The sequence below is a fragment of the Halictus rubicundus genome, chromosome 1 (assembly GCF_050948215.1).
Source record: "Halictus rubicundus isolate RS-2024b chromosome 1, iyHalRubi1_principal, whole genome shotgun sequence".
Taxonomy (NCBI): domain Eukaryota; kingdom Metazoa; phylum Arthropoda; class Insecta; order Hymenoptera; family Halictidae; genus Halictus; species Halictus rubicundus.
In genome coordinates this window covers 17,088,911-17,112,024 of record NC_135149.1, presented here as the reverse complement: position 1 = coordinate 17,112,024, position 23,114 = coordinate 17,088,911, and the positions used below count along the sequence as shown (strand labels likewise).

Genomic DNA, 23,114 nt, shown 5'->3' with positions numbered 1-23,114 from the left:
TCAGAGGTCCCCTTCGTCTCCTTTGAACTTCGAGTTTATTGATCAGGGTGAAACTTCTGGTCTTCATCGTCACCATACGCTCCCGCCACTTTTATGGTTGCCTTCTTCTTAGGGAACTTTATATACGCAGCGTAATCAAACTGCAACAATTTCAGTGTACCATTCCGTATGCTATTGCACCGGGAACGAGTTTACAACATAACTACGTCCATAACACGCGAAACGCCAGGAATATTTCCATCACTAAAGACTATATTACCCAGCCATGTTGTATAAAGTTTTACGATTCATTTCGCTGTGCAACCTCCCCAAACTTCTCTACCATTACACCATTTACCAGAATTATCTGACACACCGGACCTCTCAGAAACATAACACACAATGCTATCGATTACTTTTGTTGGTATCGAATGTACGATGAGGGATGAAACATTGTGTCGAATACTAAACAGTAAATGGTCGATTTTATTTTATCGCACACGTAATTTGGAAAATATTTTCAATTTTCGTAGGCAAATTTTAGGAAAGCGGAAACAAATAAAATCCAATTTTCAGTGACAATGACTTTTGTAGATCTGAAATAAATAAAAATCGTACCAAACTCCGTGGAATTTTATATTCTAGCGTTTTTTGAAAATTTTCAGAAGCCATAAATGCATAAAGATCCGCAGTCTGTTGATAAGTTTTATTTCAAGACATAATGAAAATACTTTCAACCCCGTTCCATAACGCACGGTTACACAATCAAATAACCAAAAATGTGGCATTGCGCGTAATTTTGCGATTAAATTGTCATGTGGTGAATACCAATGGCCGGAGTTCTCTGAGCTGTTTAGCACGCGCAACAATATTTCCGGAGTTTAATAAGTTTACGGCGGCATTAACAACAAGTCACTCCTTGACAATACATTAATCCGTGAAGCGCGCGACGCGGTGCCATAACGGGTCGATTTTACGGCAAATTACAGAGCCTGAAATGAGCTAACCGTTCGTCAGATCTTAATCCGATTTGTCATACTTCCTCGTAACGCGCAATTTAACGCATAATCCTCGCGGATGGAAACTTAGGGGATGAGCGGATTAACGCGAATCGGCGCGGCGGGCCGACGTGGGGAAAGTAGAACGTGGAACAAGAAGATGGAGGATCGTAAAACGTCGCCTGTTTATCTGCCATAACAGACCGCGGGACATATTATTTATTGTGCGCCGAATTAATGGCGTCGACGCTCAAACTGTGGTAGATCGGCCGCCGCAAAAAAAGTCGAAAGGCGTCCCGCGAAATTAACACGGGTTTAAAGCGTAGCCAATGAACGCGCAATTAGGCTTGATAATTGGGTCCCTCGATTGCTCAGAAACCCCTCGTCGACATGTGTTGTCGCTGCGGTGGCCTTTGAAACACCACTGAATAGTATTTTCAGTGAACAGATCATGTCTGAAGCAATTTATGTTGTTTATTTTATAATTCTCTTTCGCGCAGGCTCAAATTTTTGTTATTGGTGGTCATGAATTGGCAGTATGAAGTCGTTAATAAATTTGTACATTTATGACAAAACAAAAACTAACGGATCTAATATGAAATACTGATTTAAACAATGTAAAAACAATGTGTTGTGTTACGTTTAATTCATTGAAATGATTAACCCTTTCCCGTACTTTAATGAGTCTGACTCGTTGTCACAAACGTAAACATCACAAGTGAGACTCGTCGACTGAAAATCGTGCCAAACGTAAACATCACGAGTCAGATTCGCGAGATGATTTGCGAATGACTATATCACAGGTATTTACTACCGCTCGGGCCCGGATTTCGTCGAGCTAAATGGCACGGGAAGGGGTTAAGAAGAGAAATACATTTCTTCTGTGTCTTGCAATTAATGAAGACAATTTTTATTTCCTTCCAAAATCGTATAGGCACTATTATCAAGTTTAATTATGTTCTTACGCTGCAATTAGGTTCGAAGTATGTTTCGTTCTCACTATTAGCCTTAGATTGGATGTGCTATAATTCTTTCTTTTTATAGTACATACAATCTCTTACTTTCTGGAACGCGTTACAACCGACACCGTCTCTCCTCTGCCACAAAAATGAACAACCGGCTTTCTCCGAAAACCGCGGTCGGTTCCCCAGAAGTCTTTCCATATCGGTTCCCCTAAAATACGGCCGATCTATCCTCGTTGGTTAACCCTGGGTGCAGCCGACCCGAAATGACCCCATTTTCGCTTAAGAATAACTCACGTGGTGGCTCGTTGGTACGTTCGCTCGTGAACGATGCATCGCATTCTCGTCCTCGGAAAAATTTATCGGCAGCTTAAACAAAATGGAAAAAGCCCGAAGATAGACGCGGTGAGGAGGGGGGGGGGGATGAAACGGTAAAGTGCACCGAAGACATTGAAACGCAATCCCTCGACAAAAGGAATCCATATTTCCCTCTCTCCGGCGTTCCGAGCTCCCGGCTCTCGGTTACAATGGAAATGCATTAAGCATTACAGGGGAATATTGCAATCGATAAAATAGTGGTATATTGTTTTAATTTACGGTGCCCGTTCCGCCATGAAAGATACGGTCCTAACCGTTATGGCGCCGCTTGTCAGCGCACTCTTTGAGCACCGGGAATTTCCTGCGTGCACACGTGCGTTACACGTTTCCGAACAATAAAGGTCAAACGCTCGGCGAAGAGTTTATGGAGGCGCAGGCCAGTTTTCTTCGGTCACTCGTAAAGTTTGACGGAACCGTAAAGACACGCACAACACCCTCTGCCACGGGGACACACGTTCCCTCGGGAAAAACCGGTCATTTTTTTCCCCGAGAACAGACGGTGGCCCTTGGAAATCCATGGGGGCGGTACGGACCTTTTCGGCGGACCGGAAAATCCATGGGATCAAGTACACCCCTATCAAGTGTACAGACGATATCTGTTATCGTTTCCGGGAGCTGAAATGAGTTAGTTAATTTTCCGGCAAGCTTATGTGCACTCTGAACTGATCTGAAAGGGAGTTTAGTTTTTGAACGTTACAAATACAATTCCAGATACTGTCGCTTATAATAATAGCCGATTACTTTCGAAAAGACGATAACTTTTTTTAATCCTGTATATTCAAAGAAATAGACTTACCGAATGATTTCCCTTTAACGCACCTTTGCAGTCTCGATGAATTTTTATTTTAAATTTTAGAAGTTCCCCAAAAAATTATCTATCGATAGTAGTTATCGCCCAGGACATAAAGCAAGACAAGAAGCCGAACGAGCTTATCTAAAATAAGGTACGGTAGCATAACTGTCAGTTTAAGATTTTATTGTTTCATCTTTTATCGTTAACTGAGTACACGGTGTTCTCGGCGAGAACCTCTCTAAAAAATGAAATCGGATCCCTTGATTGAATATGAATCATGCGTGCAATAGATACAGACAAATATTCTATTCGTAGCCAAGTAAATGTACGAAATAATTCTACGTATTCTAACCAAGCGAAATTTAAATTGATTAAATAAATCCTATAAAAAAAAGAAAATTTCTATAAAAATTCTATAAAAATTTGAATTCTATAATTCAATTGTATTAATTTAATGTAATGATTGACAATGAATTTCTTCCACGAAGGTAATCGAGTTTTTATCCTGACTGCACGCAAGTTACAGCAAAAATGGCGTCGGGTCATTAAGAATAACGGCGAGTGTTACGATGATTGAGCTTGTGCAACTACTTTTTAACAAAATCTTAATATCCTACTAAAATCGGAAGGAACTCATTTCCATGGCTAATGCTTCGAAACATTTGAATTTTTCTCCGCGCACGTAGCTGCATGTGGAGTCCTTAAGGCCGGTCTTAATTGCCACCGTTTGTATTCAGCGGCAGCGTCGAAAAATCGAAAAGAAATCCGTCCGGGCGACGTTGCATGACCGAAAAAAACTTGTTGTATCGTCCTCTCGCGCCGAATCGCCGCGAAGTGGCCAGCTGAAGACATTAAAGGAACTGTACCATTAGTCAGGTTGAAGTTCTTTCGAGTGGTCCTTTTAATGAAGAGGGAACGCAGATACGGCCCGGTCGCAATCACCGGCGAAGAATACGGTCGTCGTCTGCTCGAAACGATTATTATTCGACTTCTTTCGGTGCGTTCACCCGTCTTCCCGAGCGTCCGCAATTAAACGAACTTTCCGCCGTGATTCGCTCACCCAAGGGCGAAGAAAACGCACCGCGAACGTGTCATTATCTCGTTTTAAAGTCTTCCGGGCTGCCCGAGGACGAGCAAATTGCTCGCGGCCCCATAAATCGACCGTTAAACTCGGACAGAATGGCCGAACGCCGATTAAACGATTGATCCGCGAGGAATTCGCGCTTAAAATCAACTGCCGAACAAGATTAGCAATCTTAGGTGGTATTCTAATTATCACGTTACTGAATAAATCTACGAATAAATATCTTCATTCTATCATTGAATTTCAATTTCGAAACGCCACGAACGTTCGTTCCAACCCAATAGTTTCGATGTACATTTTTATACCTGAACTTATGGTTATTAGCAAGTCATCCGAGGTGTGTTAAACAACGTACCTGGCAGATTGCGAAACCGACAACATTGATTGTATTTCTCGTTTAATAAATTATATTTCACAAAACCCAACGGTATCGATAGCCAATCGAAAAAGGAACAGTTCCCTATCACGATCGTTACACTTCGTGTCCCGCGATCGAAAAAGAACAAAAAGGTCGAACTGTCGAACCCGGTGTGTTCACCTCTTTGCTCTTTTCAGCATTCTGTGCCGCGCGCAATCATCGTCATCATCGCGTCGATCATCTGTCGATTCTTTAATATCACGATCGAGATACATCTTGTACCTCGTGTCCAGATACAAGATCGATTTACTTAAACCGGCTCGGTCACGATCGATCCGCGAGCAGCTGGAACTCCGTGATAATCCTGAGTATCCTGACTTCCTTCTTCGTTTACTCTTCACTGGGTTCACCAAGGACTGCATTATTTGGAACGTCCGATAACTAAACTCATTCTTGTATTGCTTTGTCGCCATCCGACGCTATTGTGTGTCTCGTTTCGGGGATATTTTTGTTCCCCTCTTCCCGTTTTTAACTTTCACTCGTCTGCGATTTATACGAATACAGTGATTTCCCCATGCAGGGTGCTCATTTGAAAACTTTCCAGCCGAATATCTCGAAAAGTATGAAAGATATTAAAAAAGTATAAAACCCGTGTCCAAGGATTTCGAGGAGGAAAGAGGAGGGCAGTATCAGTTTCTTATTTGGGTGGCGTTTTCAAGATCATTTGAAGGTCAACTTTGTTTTTTCAAATGGAAACCTATATTTTTTATTATGGAGTCTTATTGTACGTAAAAAGACCAGCAATTTTCGTAGGATACTTTTAAAGAGAAGTAGAGCGGGGTATATTATTGTGTAAAATTCTTTGACGCAAATCGTTGATGTTTGAAAACAACATTGTCCTCTATTGATCTCTTGTTTATGGTGCTTGTCTTTCAACATAAGATTGTACTATTTAGTCAAGTGTGAATTATCGTAATAAGACATAGTATGTCGTAGTACAATTAATTGTATAAAATGGTGTATTCTTTATAAGAACGAGTAGAAATAATTTTTATTTCTGGAGCTGATATTTTACTACGTTTTGATGCGTTTGGACATCTTGATACACATTGCAAAGTTTGAGGAAACAGGATCGGTAACAAAAGAAACCATCCAAAATTCATAAAACAAGCTGATCAAATTGAAATTATAAGAGAGTTTACTGTGAATCCTGCTGGTTCAATTCGACAAGTTTCAATGGTAATTGGCGTATCAGTGGGAACTGTGCACAAATTACTTAAACATGTCAAGTTTTACCCTTATAAAATGCAGTTGCATCAAAAGTTATTGGAAGATGATTTTGACAGGCGGATTGAGTTTTGTGAGGAATTAACAAATATAATCAACGTCACTCCTAATCTAATTAAAAACATTTGTTTTAGTGACGAACGCATTTTTTTCTTAAACAATGCTGTAAATTGTCATAACTGTCGTTATTCGAGTGACGAAAATCCACATCTCATTAGAGAAAGTAATACTCAATGGCCGGAAAAAATAAATGTTTGGACAGGCATTTTAGGAAATGCTATTATAGGTCCTCTGTTTTTCCAAGAGAATTTGAATGGCAGTCTGTATTTAAATTTACTGAACGACATCATTGATCCACTTATAAGAGAAAGTTTTGAAAACCAAACAGATGAAAACGACAATTTTTTGTTAAACGAAGAACATTTTGAAAATTTGTTATAGTTATAAAGAAATTACAAACTTTCTCGCAGTACAAGTATGACTCGCTCTACTTCTCTTTAAATATCTCCGAAACTAGTGCGCGGATAAAAAAAGCATCCTACGAAAAGTGCTGGTCTTTTTATGTATAATAAGATCCCATAATAAAAAATATAGTTTTCCATGTGAAAAAACAAAGTTTACTTTCAAATCACCTTGCAAACGCCATCCAAATAAAAAACTGATACTGCTCCCCTCTTTTGCCCTCGAAATCCTTGGACGCATGTTTTACACTTTTTAAATATATTTCATACTTTTCGAGATATTTGGCTGGAAAGTTTTCAAATAAACACCCTACCGCGGAGTATACCCCGTGAGGGGCCACGAAGCTCGAGAGGCCTCGGACGTCGAGAAGTATAAACATAACACGGCTCGGGTATGTCTCCTGGACGGTACACGACGCTAACAAGACCCGCGTTGTTGACAAACATCGAGAATTCACTGTATTTTGTTCAATTTCGCGGTTTACTCGCGAAATATTCGCGACTAGACTGCGGATCTTCGTGCGAAATAAAAATTGTTCGCATCGATTGCAAGACACAGGAACCAAACAGTAATTTATTTTTCGTTTAAATATTTTGAATATATTGTATCTATAGTTTTATCTTTTTTTTTAAATTTCTGACACCTCTGTGGATGTTCATTTCTGCTTAGATAGGTATATTTACATTTCTATTGTTTTTTTAATCTTTCTACAGTTTCGAATTTCATAACACAATTTAAAGAATTGATAAGACGCGTAAAATCCACAGTACATTTGTGATCGATTGTTGCAATCGGTTTTTTATTTTAGCAGAGGAGAGAGAACTGTTTTATGTTTCGATGTAAAGAAACACGAAACTACAATGGCGGCTCAATTCTAAATCCCAAACGGACTCGTTGCTCGAGTCAATACTAATTCCAAGACCCTTCCGTTTGTGAACGCAATAAAGGTCTTTTATAGATCCTTAAGCCATTAAATTAAACTAGCGTAATGGATAAATTGCGCTATAGTCTGACGGCTGATCTTCTTTTTTGCGTGCACGTCACCGATTCTTCTTCGCGTCCTGTAGAAAGAACGCACAACACAATTTTCTTATTTTCACTGAGATCTTATTGGTTCCAAACCTTTATCACTGTACTGGAACTCTTAATGCATTTATGGTATTTACAAATTTGTAAAATACAAATTAGTAACACATCTGCTTCAACTTATACTTATATTACACTCTAATAATTCGATCACCGTTTACAGATGCACAAATTAATTTATAACTATCGTAATCAATCCCCTAATTCAAAATTGAAAAGATGCAACTGTTTTTTTTTCAAGTAAATTTGATGGTATGAAACAAATAGGTTTCGAATAGGCCACGAATAGGTTCGTACACTTAATTTCGAAAGCAGAAATTCGCAGAATGTTTCACGGTCAGTGGACCAACCAATTATTAATTGTCTATTAACGTAACATTTACGCAACGCCATCGTAATCACTTTATCGAATCATACTGCTCGTTGATCACGGTTCACGGCCACCCATAGGAAATCTTTCCGTTCGGACGAGCTATGGCGGCCGATTTGAACGGTCACGATAAATCAAACGCGAACAGGGCGATGCTGGTTTAATGCAGATTGCGCTTATATGCAGATTCAGGGTAGAACAAACGCGTCGCATCGTCGCGTACGCGGGCCCGGTAACATTTTAATCGGTTTCCAAGGTTGGCTTCGTGTAAACGAGCCCTAACGAGCGGGCCGCTGATTCCGAATGCACGCGGATCGTGAGCACGCAACATTGCATTATTAATTGCGAGCCAATTAAGGCGCGTTACAACGTTACATCGTTTTACCACGCGAGTCGATCTGGTGCGCGAGCGTTCGCTGAAAATTGAGCCGAGAAAGCGTCCGCGCACGGCGGCGCTGCGTCAGTGATTAACGCCTCTTGCTGTGGAATTACGAATATAGAAACGGAAACTGCGGTTTCGTGCAAAATCGCGAACGCGTTTGCTGAATGCTTTTCGTACGATTTTCTGGAACTAACTCGGACGTGTCGAGTGAGAGTAAACAGTAAACGTTGCCTTGTAAAAATGACAACATAGAATTCATTTGGATCTCCGACGATTTTGCACACGCTTGAATAAAGACATTTATAGCGCCATTTTCCGCGAAAGCATTTTTATGATTCCAATAATTGTCAAATATAAAACACAAAAACCGCTAAACCGATCTGTTTCCGATTTTTGAAATTACTGACAGTAAAAACATGTCTTTAGAAAAGCAAAAAGTTCTGAAAACCGAGAAAACTCCAATGTCTATAAACGACATCAAGCACATGCTGTTTCGCATGAAGTTCTCCAGATAATGATTCTAAACATAATGAATGAATCATGATTGTCAAATCTTGCGGCTTGATGTAAATCTGAAACACGAAAACGGAAGTTATTTCTGACGCAACCCAACACCTGGTGCGCCGCCGTTGAATCGTAACGATGACTAAGGATGAGTAAGATGGATGACGGAAAGAATTAAGACCGCAGAAATAATTCAGGGAACTAATGATCGCCTAAGGGCTCTCGACACTATCCAAGGATAATTCCGAAATTATTCTCGGTGCCTCGAGAAGGTGTTTCCACCGAGCAAAATCAATCCCGGTGCAAAGTTCTCGTACACACAATGATCAGTGTATTACGTCAACCATCTGTACTTGACCAGGCAGCCGCTCCAGCAGCTGATGACCTTAATAATGCTTCGCATAAATATGTGCGCATAACAAGACGCACTTTGCGTCTCATCGAGCACAGAACCTCGTCTTAGGATTTCCTCGAAGCTCGCAACGTGCGATCTCATTACGGGCGGCGAGGAGCCCCGAGCGCCGAGCCTTCGAGTATAATAAATTAAATTAATCATAGAATTCGCGGAAATTTCACGGAGACGCTTAATCCTGTCTTGTTGCCGAGATTCGTGACTCATGGCGTGCCAAACTCGTTAGGGTTAAACGCGAACGCGGCTGGTTTCGCGATGTCGTGGGCTGTAATATAACAAGCGCTGCGCTGTAAGATTATGGAAGAGGTTTTATGGCTCACTTGCATTCGAACTGGTTAGCAGTCGTGTGATCTTCAATCAGGGCACAATCGAGAAAAAATTATCTTTAAACAACCGAAGATTGTCGTATATAGTGAATTCTCGATACATTAGGGGGACCCATCAGTAATGAATTATTTTTAAATCTAAAACAAACTTTGTAGTAAATTCAGGTTTTTATTTCTTAATTTATTTTATAATCTCCATCATTATCAAGGACAGCTTGCCATCTTTCCTGCAAATTTTCAATCCCCCTCTTATAGAAATCCAGGATTCGTGAAGCAAAATATGCCTCAAGGTGCCTCCTTACATCTTCTACAGAAGTGAATGTTTTATATCTTAAATACTGCTCCAGAGATCTGAAAAGATGATAGTCAGAGGGAGCAATATCCGGTGAGACGGGGGTTGCGGTAAAACTTCCCATTGCAATTCATTGATTTTTTCCTGAGTGAGTTTCGCTGTATGGAGTCGGCCATTGTCAATTTGCAGTATTACACCTTTTCTGTAGACTAAAGATGCCCTCTTTTTCAATAGTTCTGAATACAGCCGTTGTAATTGCTGATAATACAACTCAGCAGTAACTGTTTCTCCAGGTTTCAACAACTCAAAGTGAATTATGCCACAACAGTGCCACCAAATGCACAGTAACACCTTTCTAAGTGATAAGCTAGGTTTAGGGGTTGATTTTGCTGTTTGATTTGCAGAAAGCCATTGCTTGGAATACTTTAAGTTATCATAAAGAATCCATTCTTCATCTCCGGTAACGATTCTGCTAAGAAATGGATCTCTACGAAATCTGGATAGCAATGAAGTGCAAAATTGATCGACGAATATTCTTGTTGGTCTCAGATAATTGATGCGGTACCCATATTCCTTGCCTATATGCCTTTCCCATTTCGTGTAGGTGCCTTTGTATAGTTGACCATGTGGACCCAAGGCTTCTCGATAATTCATGCATACTTAATTTTGGATCAGCTTCCACTAGAGATTTTTGGGTATCATTATCAAATTCAACTGGTCGTCCACTTCGAGGCCTGTCAGAGAGATCATAATCACCAGCAGCAAACCTTCTGAACCAACGTTGACACTTGTTGACCTTCAATACATCTCCATAAACATCGCAAATTTTCTTTGATGTCACTGTTGCATTAAATCCCGCACGAAAATGAAAAAGTATGCAATGACGAATATAATCCTCGGAAGGTACGGACGCCGCCGTTTTATTACAGGGTTGTAAAAAAGAATTATGCTTTTTAGAATATTTTGAATACAGGCTGCTTTATCGAAAACTGTAAAAGAATACGTGTTTCCTCTTCAACGATCGGTACAGAGCTAAAGGCAAAACAAATTCTTTGCAAATAATTGATTACTTATGGGTACTCCTAATATGTCAACAACACGGGACTTGCCAGCGTCGTGTATCGTCCAGGAGACATACCCGAGCGGTGTTATGTTTACACTCCTCGGCGTCCTCGGCCTCTCGAGCTTCGCGGACCCTCACGGGGGGTATACCCCGCGGTAGTGGGGGTAATTCCGCGACGTTTATCATCCAGGTCTTGGCGACATATACAGAGAAATCACTGTATCCGGTTGCCAGATCATCGGCGACGACGTTTCAACTATAAACGGTTTCCTGTTTTATATGTCCGCAGGCTTGCGCCCCGAGGTACATCTGGTTCTCCATCTCCCAGTCGAAGTATGACTCCGAGGACAATCGATGGAGCAAGGAATCGACCGCTGGAAGTCGACGGGAACCTGTCGGCACCTGTTGGGTCGTCAGCGACAGCTTCAAGGAGCCGCAGGAATTTTCGCCCTGCCGGACAAGTACGTTTCTTTTTATTTCAATTTTTTATCTGTTTCCTAAGCAGAGAAGAGACGCGTATGTCATCAGGCACTTTTAGGGCAGTCACAACCTGTTTGACCCAAACTAATATTTAATTACTACATGAAATACAAAACTGTAAAGAGGTTAGAAGAATTTAACACTAGATTTACGGGACCCGTCAAAATGACGGATTCTCATAGTTTTAATTCACGAATATTGAGATTGTAAGAATGCATCCATGAGGAATTATTTAACAAATTGATTTCTTTGGGTACGTATTATTAAAAAAATTTTGTTAGATACATTCATGTTATTTTTATAAAGTAATGTAAAATAGTCATTTTTAATGCTCCGTAAACCTAGTGTTAAGAATATATTAGTCACCAGATTTTATACATTTATGACCAAAAATAAATTGGTGTAAAACAGAACTGAAGAAACATCAGAAGAATTTAATTTTGATATTATTAAGAGGACAAATTAATTTCTATGTGACTCCATTTTTGTTGCGATCGATGCAGGCAATTTCTATTTCGCAGAAGGATCTCTAGTCTAATCGTTGCGGTATTTAAAATGGAAATTATAAAAAACAAATTTATAAAAATGTCCAGTCTATGAATTACTTGACAAAGCCAGCAAGTTCTTGACGCTCGGTGCTACCAGTCCGTTGTTTTGGCACTCGAATCGAAACCGGGTCCTCAGAATTTATAGAATACGCCTCGGTGGCGTCCCCGTTCCGAAATTAGCTCGGTTTTCGAGAAAAAGGGAGAAAGAAATCGGGGAAAAGATTTTTGTGTGTGTCCGACTACGCTCCACGCTCGAGTGCTATAAACAGTTGTAAACAGTTCGGCCGTGTTATTTCCCCTGCGAGTGTTTCGAGGATGGCGGTGTCGTTTCTCGAGAGGTAAATCGCTTCGTCCCTTCGGGAATCCCGAAGGGCAAATTTCTTCCCGAGGACGACATGTGGCCGTGTCCTCAAACTATGGCGGCCATAAATACGCCCGGTAACAGGATATTTCCTGGCGTCCATGTAGGTCCGCCGGTTTAATGACAAAAGACACGTCGATTTTCGGCGGCCCTGTGAACGGGTGCTTGTTTCACGATGATTTAGGGACCTACTCGGTTCGAATCACCTGTTCCAGTATCTCGATTCGGTTCGTGAGCACAAAGGCGGTCGTGTGATGCCTGGGATTATGGTCTCTTGTCACTTTGTTGCGTCAGTTCACTAATACAGCTTAATTTGAACGCTTCTTCTTACTGATTCCAACCGAAATAAGAAATAATAAATAATTTGTGTGTGCTTGTAACAGCAAAATTAAGCAGTGATCATATATTATTTATTATCCTTCGATAGTTGGTCCATTTTGGCCCAGAGTTATAAATAGCCTGCGGATTTCAAATGATTGTAAATGATTTCATGCATTTACGACGAAAATTAATAGGTGTAATTTAAAACAGTAGACAGACTAAAAGAAAATAAATACACATATGTTAGTAAAGAATGTCGAAAAAATCGATGACTACATACTACTATGACTCACTACGTTCATTCATAAATTCTCCGCAAAAATAGTTACGCCATGCCTTCCCTTTGCGTGCATGACTAACGCAAGCACAGCAATGTTTCACAAATTTTATTTCCTATGTATCAGGCTCAATATGTAATTTTTATCAAGAAATAAAAAAAAATGTAAAGTAATTAAAGTATAATCGCTTAAAAAATGTATGTACTACCAAATGTAATATATTTAATACTGTGTTAATTATACAAACATAACGTATTAATAGCACATTAATGTATCGTTGCATTAGCTATTTAATAATTGTGTACATTAACACTAGATTCACGGGACCCGTCAATATAACGGATTCTAATATTTTTAAATTACGAATATTGAGATTGTAAAGATGCATCCATGAGGAGTTGTTTAACAAATTGATTTCTTTGGGTATATATTATTAGAAAAATGGCTACAAATTTTGACAGATACATTCATGTTATTTTTTATAAGCTACTGTAAAATAGTCAGTTTTAGTGCTCCATAAACTCCTAGTGTTAGACAACAACTTGACAATTGCTCTTGGAGTTTAATAATTAGTTAAAAGAGCTGTGCTTGCTTAAACACTGTTCTCTCGAGTGTCCTCTAAGCAACAATAGCCTGTGGTCAACCGCTAAGCGTGGAACTACAAATACATTCTTTTCTTTCTCGCGACAATATCGTCCGAAGATAAGCTGGCTCAGAATGCAGTGCATTTATGTGTTATCTGGTACTTATCACCAGTAGAGCAGACTTACAAAGCAGATTTCCGAAGTTATTTATGTGTAAACGCAGTATCTTGTGTCTCCCACGTTGTTCGGATGTTTTCGAACCCTTTCCGGTCGATTATGCTTTCTGACAAAGGTCGATTATTTTTTTTTTATGGTGGCTCAAACCATTTGTATTTATCATCGATTTAAAAAAAAATTTAATTTCCTCACTTTGAATTGATACGCGCATACGAGAATACAAAATTTCCGGATTGACGTTTCAATCGATCGTAAAATAAATGACTAGAGTTTATTGTTCAAGAGAGAAATGTGTTGTATACATAGAGAATCGTGCAACGTTTAAGAATGTTTCGTCACACGGGGCATACGAATGGTAACACTCATTACATCCGGTGCTCGCACGCAGACCACAGAAACATCCTTTTCCTGTAACGAAAGTATGTCCCAACGAACGTCCCAGCATTTGGTAAAAGACAAATCCCTGTGCGTGCACGCGCGCATGGTGCATTCCGTGCTAATGCATTTCCTGCGACGACGCGCGTTGGCTCCACATTTCTTTGCGAATTCCAAGTTCGCATTGAAAGTGTACTCGCTGGAATCGAGATGATAAACAAGCGAAACGTCCTAACAATTCACACTTTTGAACAAAAAGAAGCTGAGATGTTAAACTACACAATCCGTCATAAAATCATGATATCCTCACGGAAACGATTCGGCCCGGCGACGTGTGACCTCATCGTCCAGAAATTCCGCGATGAGAGCGAGCAATTAAACAATTTGTAGGAGCCAACGTTTGCTGTCGCTTTTCCCAAGAATCGTGGCGAGGTTTCAGCTCGCTGTTCGTGAACACGTGATGCCGTTTATCATACACTTTATCAGCGAAAGTTCTCCTCTCTATTAAGCAACTAATCAAATTTGCCGAGCAGAAACAGCAAAGAAACTTCTGCTTTTATTTTTTGTAAACAAGATCAAATTGAATTTATTGAAAAGAATTTCAAATTAATATTAATATTTGAAGATCAGTTTAAGGACTCTTACTAATAGATTGCGAATTTTATACATTTATGACAAAATTTTGTAGGTGAAATTCAGAACGGCAGAGAGATAAGAGGAATTTAAAAATACTGTTTTATTATACTGAATTCATTAAAATTGTTATGTAACAATATATAGAAATTTTATTCAACTCATTTTATTGATTTTGTAAAGATCTGCAAATAATAAATACGTTAACTAAATCAGAGGCAAATAAAAGATTTAAAAAGTTCCATTTTCTTTTCTCAATTTAATCAGAGTATCTTAGCAGAGTTCTTTGAAAGTATATTTCTAATTAAAATACTCGATAAAATATGGATTCTTCATTGCTATATCAATAATGTTGATTTCAGTAGCATACTTATGCCAATAATTTAGTTCCAGCAGTGTACTTATTTATTCCGAAAAATCAAAAATGCTATTAATAAAGGAATTTGTATTCTACAAAATCGAATGGCCATCGATGGATATCGGTGTCATTTATTGCTGTGGGAATGGCGCCTCGCCACCAGTCAATTTTGAATCCAACTATAGCCGTAACCTCGCTTGATTGCTCTTCAGTATAGCGTTGCTCATTGTTGCCTTTTCTGGAGAGAATTGCCGTGCACGTTCTTCTGTCTGCTTATCTGTCTTCGTGTAACTGGCATTCATTTGTCGGCGTTTACAATGTCATAAGTATAATTTCCTTCACGGAACGGAGTGCACGCTCGATTTCACAGCTGCGTACTATATTTGCTGGCACTCCATTCTCATTCTCCGCGTCCTTCGATCTCGCGAATCGCACAGTGCTGGAATGCTTGATTTTTAATTGACTCATTCTTCGACGATTTTGAATTATTTATGAGAGCTCGAACCGTTTATCCGACACTCCTTTCATGAACATTTTCGGAACGGTAAGATCGCGAATTAAATTCTGGTCTGTTGCAATTCTCAATGTTACATACACAACCACCATGACCATGACTGGTCTCAGATTTTTTATTCTACAGTTATTTCTTTATTCGAAGACCTATTGCTGTGCAAATTACGAAATACTTCCATAAATTCAATATTGCGTTTAATGTTAAACTGTTTTCAAAATTTATATTTCGAATAAAGATTGAACTTTTTATTCTTGTAAAAAGTTTGCTACAATTTCATTAAACGCTGAACGTGATTTGCTATTTTATGACGTATCGGTGTTCGTGCTTCACCTGCGCGAAAGATGTACACCACGAAACATCTGCAGCCACGTAACTTTTATTTCTGTACACTTACGTTATATCTCCGCTCCTTTGAAAAACACACAGTGACACCTAAATTAGCATGAATGTGCAATTGCCGTTTTTTCCTTCGGCGCACTTCCTGTTCAGATACGCACACTACTACAGAGCATTTAGCGCTGAGGGTTTTGGTAGCGATCTGCAAACTTTGATGTAAATGCTTCGCTAATGAGATTTCTGGTTGAAGCTAATGAAAATAAATACATCTAGTTGTTCAGTTACTGGTTGAAACTGCGTCGTGACCCCTTTTTCTACACCTAACAATAAAGACTATACTGTTTCTTGTCGATTGACACACTCAGCGAAAAATCGTCTTGCCTAATGGCCTGTAAAGTGTTAACTGTTCTGCAAGCAGGGGAAAAAAGAGAGCACGGTGTTAGCCGCTACTAAAAAGAGGTTTTAGTGCCACCTTGGAGGTCTCAGAGTACGTGCATGCTCGACGATTTATGATTCACACTCTGTCCACCACCTTCGATGGGTCAAGACAAGCGATTACGCGAACGAAAGCAGCGCGAGTCTCATCCAGCCTTCTTGAAACCGCGATTCCGCAGAAATCAGACAGTTATTACGGCGCCGCGCAGTTTCTAGTACTTCCTTTTAAACGGCTATCTCTCTTGTGTTTGCCCAAACTTGGTATCGGACTGCAAACGTTTCCCCTTAAGTCAACCAGGAAACTTTTTTCCCAAGTTATTTTAAGAAGATAAACGCCCGCAATTACGTTCTTCGTGCGATAATTACACGCTCATTTTTCTCTAACATACTTTTACCATTACATTTTTAAAAATGCTGCAAATTCAAACGTCCCCCAAATCTTTCAAAAATTTCTCTCCTAAATGAAACTGCTGTAGATATGAACAGCGAATATTCCTCTTTACAACGACTCCTTAAAAATTGACGTACGACTTTTTCGAACTGATTAAAAAATAATTATACCACTCTAGCGCCGCAGCTCTCATTCAAAATTCCATAGAACGACTAAAAAAAAATCGTGCATCGATTTTTAAGGTGTCGTTGTAAAGGGGAACGGTCTTTAAATCTGTGGTAGTTTCAGCGACGAGAAAGATTTATCGAAGTTTGCACGGACGTTTGAATGTGCAGCATTTTTTAGAAAAACCGCGTTCTCAGTTTCTCGCACCCGTGTCGCGAAAAAATCGATTAGAATAAAACGAACGACGTATTGCGAAACTAGAGGCTTCTAGCTTTGAAATGAGTCCGAATTTATCGTCGTACGATCGTTTTTCACGAGACTATTGCAGTTTAAACACTTCTTGGATACGCTGTATAACAGTCGTGCTGCCACAATTTTCCACATAGACGCCATTGTGCGTACGCTATTGCGACCAGACGAGACAGCCGTACGTCAAACAATGAACAAGGCGTCAGGGCAGCAGCTCGAAAGACGGCGTAACAATAACCGTCGGGTGAAAGTGGCAATGAATTGCAGTAACTGTATATCTCTTCGACGAAATCCGCCCACTATAGTCAAAGCGGCCGCTGGGTCTACGGTTGGTGGGGGAAAAAATCGTAATTAGAAGGCGCCATTGCCTCCGGCCACCGACTCAACACCGTTCCAACGAGGCCAATTAGTACTTGATCTTACTTGAATTACGATCGTGTTACCGATCTGCCGTCTTCGCGCTACCGCAGTATCTCTTCTTGCCGCGGATTCATTAAAACGAATCGTGGCCGGCCGCCGACGACTATCATTCGCGGCGGCCAATGAAAATTACGAGTAGTTTGTCCCGGGACGAAGTATTGGTGGCTGGAATGCCGGGAGACAAGATCTCGGATGCCATCGTGCAATAAGAACGACTCGATTTTATCGTGACAGCCCCTACTACATACTGGGAATCGCTCGAGAAAAAATTCTGAACTTTTTCGAAATTAACTTTCATATTATTCTTGATCACCGCTTTCGTCTTTTAAGCGTTTAAATCTTAGTGTTTCATACATTTTTTACGAACACCATTGATTACCGAACCTTTTTTTAGCGATTTGAAAAGTTTTTCAGGAAACAGATAGGTTTGGTGGGGTATACTAAATCGCTCACCGTCACTCGCATACATTTACGTGGAATCAGAATCACAGTAGCCTCATTCATTCCCTGTTACTCCATTAAGAGTCGCGTGTGCCGCGCAAACGCTTTCGCCGCACCATTCTAATTTCCTCTTAAAAAATCCGAATTCTTCACGCTTTTCTAAAGAATCTATCGATCTTCTATGAAAACATTAGGTTAAGATATCATACGTAATACCAATGGTTTACATAACCGAGGTTCTACTGTGTATAAAAAAGTTGTAGGAAAGAATTTTTATGAAGAATATTCGGTAGGTGAAATTTAATTTAAGACGGCAGAAAGACTGTGAAAAAGGTACGCAAATATATCATTTGATTGAAATGATTGAAACAAAAGAGAAATTCGTATTTGGATGCTGTTTCTTGTGATTCGCGTAGAAATTTTTTATTTTGCGTGAAGATCAGCGGTCTATCGACAACGTTAATCATTTTCTCGCGTCGAGCAGCGTTTCATACGTGAAAACAGCTCCCTGGCACTTGTCCTGGGCCCAAGTTCGAGTGCAAAGCACTCTCTCTTACCGACAAGAATAGCACCCTCGCAGAGCATCGAGACACGAAGGATTATAAATAGATCGACCGGAGACGATATCACCCAATCGAACCTGCCCTTTGTCGCTTCACACATTACGGCTACCTTAGAAGCCCCCTCGCAAACATGGTTGCCCGTTCGACCCTGGAAGCCTAATCCAGGCATTCGAGATCTAATCCAGTCACGGTATTTGTTTAGTTGTGAACACGCGAGTAAATAAATTTTCCAACCACAGGCTACCTCATAAGTTCGCTTTGATGGTTACAGGACATATTTTTTGCAGGAGATTTAACACTTCACACTCCGTTAACAGACTTTTTAACAGCTCAATAATTGTTTATATTAATTCTAAAAATTTGTTGAATTTTGAATGAAATTGCAGTCACTTGCTGGTAATTAAAGTGTTAATAGAATACCGTAACAAGACAATTGCTAAAATAAAATAACGTCGGTGGCGGAAGTCATAATATTCCTATTTCAATGCCATTTTGCTGAGCAACTGCAACGTCCATGAAATGGCAGTGGGATCCCCGTAATTTGCCTAGAAGGCGGCTTATCGTAATTTACGAACGATCGGTATCCCGCGGATCGTGTCATGCACAGTTCATCGAATTTCTTCTGCATGCAACCGGGGACTTCAAGTTTCAATCAAAGTCCGCCTTCAGCATCGGATGGATCAACATTCGCATTCGCAACGACGCCTATCAAAGATGCGTTTTACGTCTCCTTTCTTCGCCGCCCTACACGGCTGGATCGTCGTCGACGACCGATTGATGTAATTGCGTGACTGGCAGCTCGTCCAAAGCGACCGATCGGCCGTCAGGACCCCTTCGTCGCCGTTTATAACGTATGTGCATACGTGACCATGTAGGAGAAACCATCGTACGGGGATCCCACCGGATATTCTCCCATACACGCTCCGTTTTCTTACTGCGCGCACGCTGTTACGCGCTGCGCGTTGCCTGGCGTCCACGAGACGCAAAGCTTGCGTACAATTTACAGAAAAATATTTTACAAACTCCGTCCTGCTGGGTTCAAACGTTATGTTAGGTGTGAAATTTAATTCTCGGCCTTCTCTCCAGAAAACTGAGTGTCCGTACAAAATCAAATAACAATTCGATCGGAAATGTAAACTCCGTGTGTCTACACCTCGCTGTCCTTCAAATAAAATATTGTTCACAGATATTTTTGGAATTATACAAACTAAAAGAAAACGGAATATTTATTAGCCGCTATTAGAAATAATATTTTTTACGCAACACGTGGTCGAATAAAATGGATACCGTTTCTTTTTATTACTCGTTACACCACGAATCTTTATGCGTTTATGGCATATCTTAGCCAGTGTTAGTGCCATATAATAAAGGGTTTATCGCTCTGCGCGTGCAATGAATGCACTATAAGCCTCGGTACAGGAAACAATAATTACCCAAAGTTGCTTTTACGATTCTAATCATACCGTGCACACCTTCTTCAAGTTCTTCCAGCAACCAGCTAAAAGTGGCCATCGTGCAACCGCTGCAACGAAAAGGGTGATGACTTTAACATATGGCTTATGATTATAAGCAGCGTGCACGTATTAACTAGGCTAGGCCATTCCAGTCACGTGAACAGCTCTTAACTGCCTGTGAAACTATTTGCAAATAAACACTTCACCTGTTACCATCAAATACGCATTTCAGTGCTATACTGTGCTGGAATATGTTATTTTCAGAATTTATTTCATTTGTTTAGCTTTTACGTGACCTTGCTTTGTATCGCCGCGTATCGCAGTTTAACGATAGAGTTGCAAAAATGGTGAAAAGCTAGAAAATCACAGTATCGATTAAAATTGGATGCAGTGCCATTTTTCAGTAAGCTTCAAGTTCTTCGTATCTCTGGCAGAGCGTGGGTTCGCATAGACGTCCGCAATCTGCCTGTTACCATTCTAAAACGATCGATACGGTGCCTCGAAGGCGACACAGTGGCCCTGATCCAGCCAGCTCGGCCAATAATTCACAATATACGGTTAATGATGACAACTAATTACATCGATGCGAACGTAACCTTGACAGGCTGTACGAAGAGTCCGTCGTGGAGCGACGCGGCGGGGTTTTGTTGCTTCTCAGGATTGATAGCGACCGATTGTCGGTTAATGGCGGCGACTCGTCGCGATTGCTCGCAGCTTATTGACGCTAATGCCAAGTGTCAGCCCGAGATTAATCTTTCGAGGCGGCGGTCACATTCGCGCTATCAATCTTACTCGCGGGCACCGGCGGGAATGTGAAAGTACCATTCCGTTTCCTCTTCGAGGTTTTTCGCTCGTCCCGCGGACAACCTGCGGGAATTTTGAGTGACGTGTATCAAATACTAGATCACCGTACATGTACGTTTCGATTCCCCGTAGAAGCGTGTCACACCGGAATCATCGGTTTAGCCGACTCTGAGTCACCACGGACGAGCCCTTTTAACTCCTTTAAACGCTCACCGCAAGAGCGAAACATTTGCTTGCAACTCGCATCATTATTTAATCGGAGCAAACGACGATTGCACAATAATATTATAAGAAGAATTCGCTGGGGTACTATCTCTCAGCAAATATATTTTTATCATTTTCTGCAGAGATGGGTTTTCTGGGGAATTGTCCTTATCTGGCCCTTATGTCAATTTGATGCGTCATTCTCAAACGTGGTGCACGATAAATGTGAGAAAGGTGTGTGCCTTGCGTGTCGTTTCTTATATAATTATTTATTGTACGGTGGTAGAGATAATGTCGTACGTAAACGTACAGGAAATTAGTTTGCGTGCTGAGAAAAGAACAAAAAAAAAACAGAAAAATTTCAATTAAAATTCCCCTGCTTTCGCAGAGAATAATAACTCGGATTGTGAATAGCTAATAGAGAGTCCCTTAACGAAAACAGTTACGACCAATCAAGTAAAGAAATTTGATTCGCTGATCGAAATAAAACGGTCTACTATTTGACTGTGGTCATTCGCAATGTCCGAGATTTGAAAGAGAACGCCTGGGGACGAAAAAAAAAAAGGAAAAGGAAATTGGTACGTGCGGGTACCTCGTGGCTGCATTTCTGCATTCTCATCGTGCGCATTGATGTACGGCGATGGGCGTAAAAGAACTTCCGCACGGCTCGGGACTACACGATAAAGTGGCTGGCACGTGAAACGAAACTAAAACCTCTTTCTCTCGGACGACGTATTTTACTTCCTGCGTGACGTCGACTGGGTTACCTACCCCTTTCGGATCTTCCTCGCAACAATTGCGTTTGACGTTTCGAGAAACGGACCGCTCGGTCTAATTGTCCTCTTCCGTGCCCTCTAATCGACCCTACGAACGTTTCGATTTTAATCTCATTTGTAATCGTCGCAAATGAAACGTCGCACAGTCTAGCTATGAACAACTGAAAATGGCACAAACTCCCGCAACCGAATAACAAAAAACAGTTACAAGACGTACGCAACAGTGAAGCCATACTAGAATCAAAGACAATGCACCTAATTCCCAGAACAGAGACGACTGCCAACGCCACCGAAACAAAATGAAGGAGTCGATCGAGTAGTTAGAAACTGCCCAGCATGAACACGTCGAGCAGAGAGAAATCAATTTCCCGTATCCCGTTTTTCTCGTTTTTGCTCGCACAAATGCCGGCTATTGTTCTCCCCTGAAATCTCCAGGCGATCCATCGGACACGGCTAAAAAACGGAGATATTTCTGCGATTTCGAAAGGACATTCCAGGCGGCGGATTCGCGGGTACGGCAACAGGGAATTGCCAGAAGAACAGCTATAATAACCCTTCGTTTTTCTCGATGACGCGTAATTGCCGCTTCAGCACGTGAAATAGGATCACTCGCGGATAAAACGGTCTGTCAAACCTGGGTACACGCGTGTCACCAGCGGACGCGACGTTTCAACTGGTTTGAGACGGTTGGAAAAACGGGAAATTATAGGAAACCACGAGCTACGAGGAAGCCATAAAAATCGTAATCGTGGGACGACGGTGCCAGATGCGCGCATCGGACGAAGTGGTAACTGCGGATGTTGAAAAAAGTCGCTTGAGTCGGATGAATTATTTATTGAGACACTTGAATACCGCGATACGCTTCCGATCACTGTGACCGTTCGAATCGCGATCAAATGTGAAGGAATTGTTTTCTTCCCATAAACCGTGTCTGGATCGAAGTGCTCTTCTTGTTGGTGCTGTGTCTTGTCGCTAAACTGCGTTATCCTTGTACTATAAGATTTAAAAAAAAAATTAAAGAATCACCTCTACGAACCCGAGAAATTGGGTCAATTTCAAGTAATCATAACTCCGGCAAAAATTGTTGTATCGATATCATTAAAAAATCATTTGAAAACTTGAAATCTCTACTTTCAGATGCTTCTTCACAATTTCAGCTACGTTGCTTTTTAACACAGCTATGACGTTATAAAGAAGACTTTGACAGTTACAAAAAATTTCGTTCATCTTCCAGACATCACATGGAGGGAGATAAATTTTTTTGATAAATCGCGTAACCATCATTCGAATTCGCCTGCTTTCCTGTGCAAAAAACCTGGTTTTCGAACATAGTGCGATTTTTTTGTTCGAGTTATGCAATATTGAAGCAGAAATGGTCTTCTCAACTTTAACTGGCTCTGAAAAGCGAAAAAATTATCGTAGAATCTTGTGCAAAAAGGCAATAGAAAGAGAACTTCTTTCTCTTGAAGGCACTTCTTTTGTTTTTTAACCAACATTTCGATATACCTGGT

The 23,114-nt window shown here is 40.6% G+C and overlaps 1 protein-coding gene across 2 annotated transcripts in view; it reads left to right on the top strand.

The window, feature by feature from the left end:
* If (integrin subunit alpha inflated) overlaps window positions 1–23,114 on the top strand; it is a 97,126-nt gene that overhangs the window by 43,369 nt on the left and 30,643 nt on the right. For both annotated transcript variants that reach the window (XM_076790497.1, XM_076790504.1), the window contains exon 4: window positions 11,026–11,197. In XM_076790497.1, coding sequence (XP_076646612.1) covers window positions 11,026–11,197 — 172 coding nt within the window. The remainder of the gene's footprint in view (window positions 1–11,025; window positions 11,198–23,114) is intronic.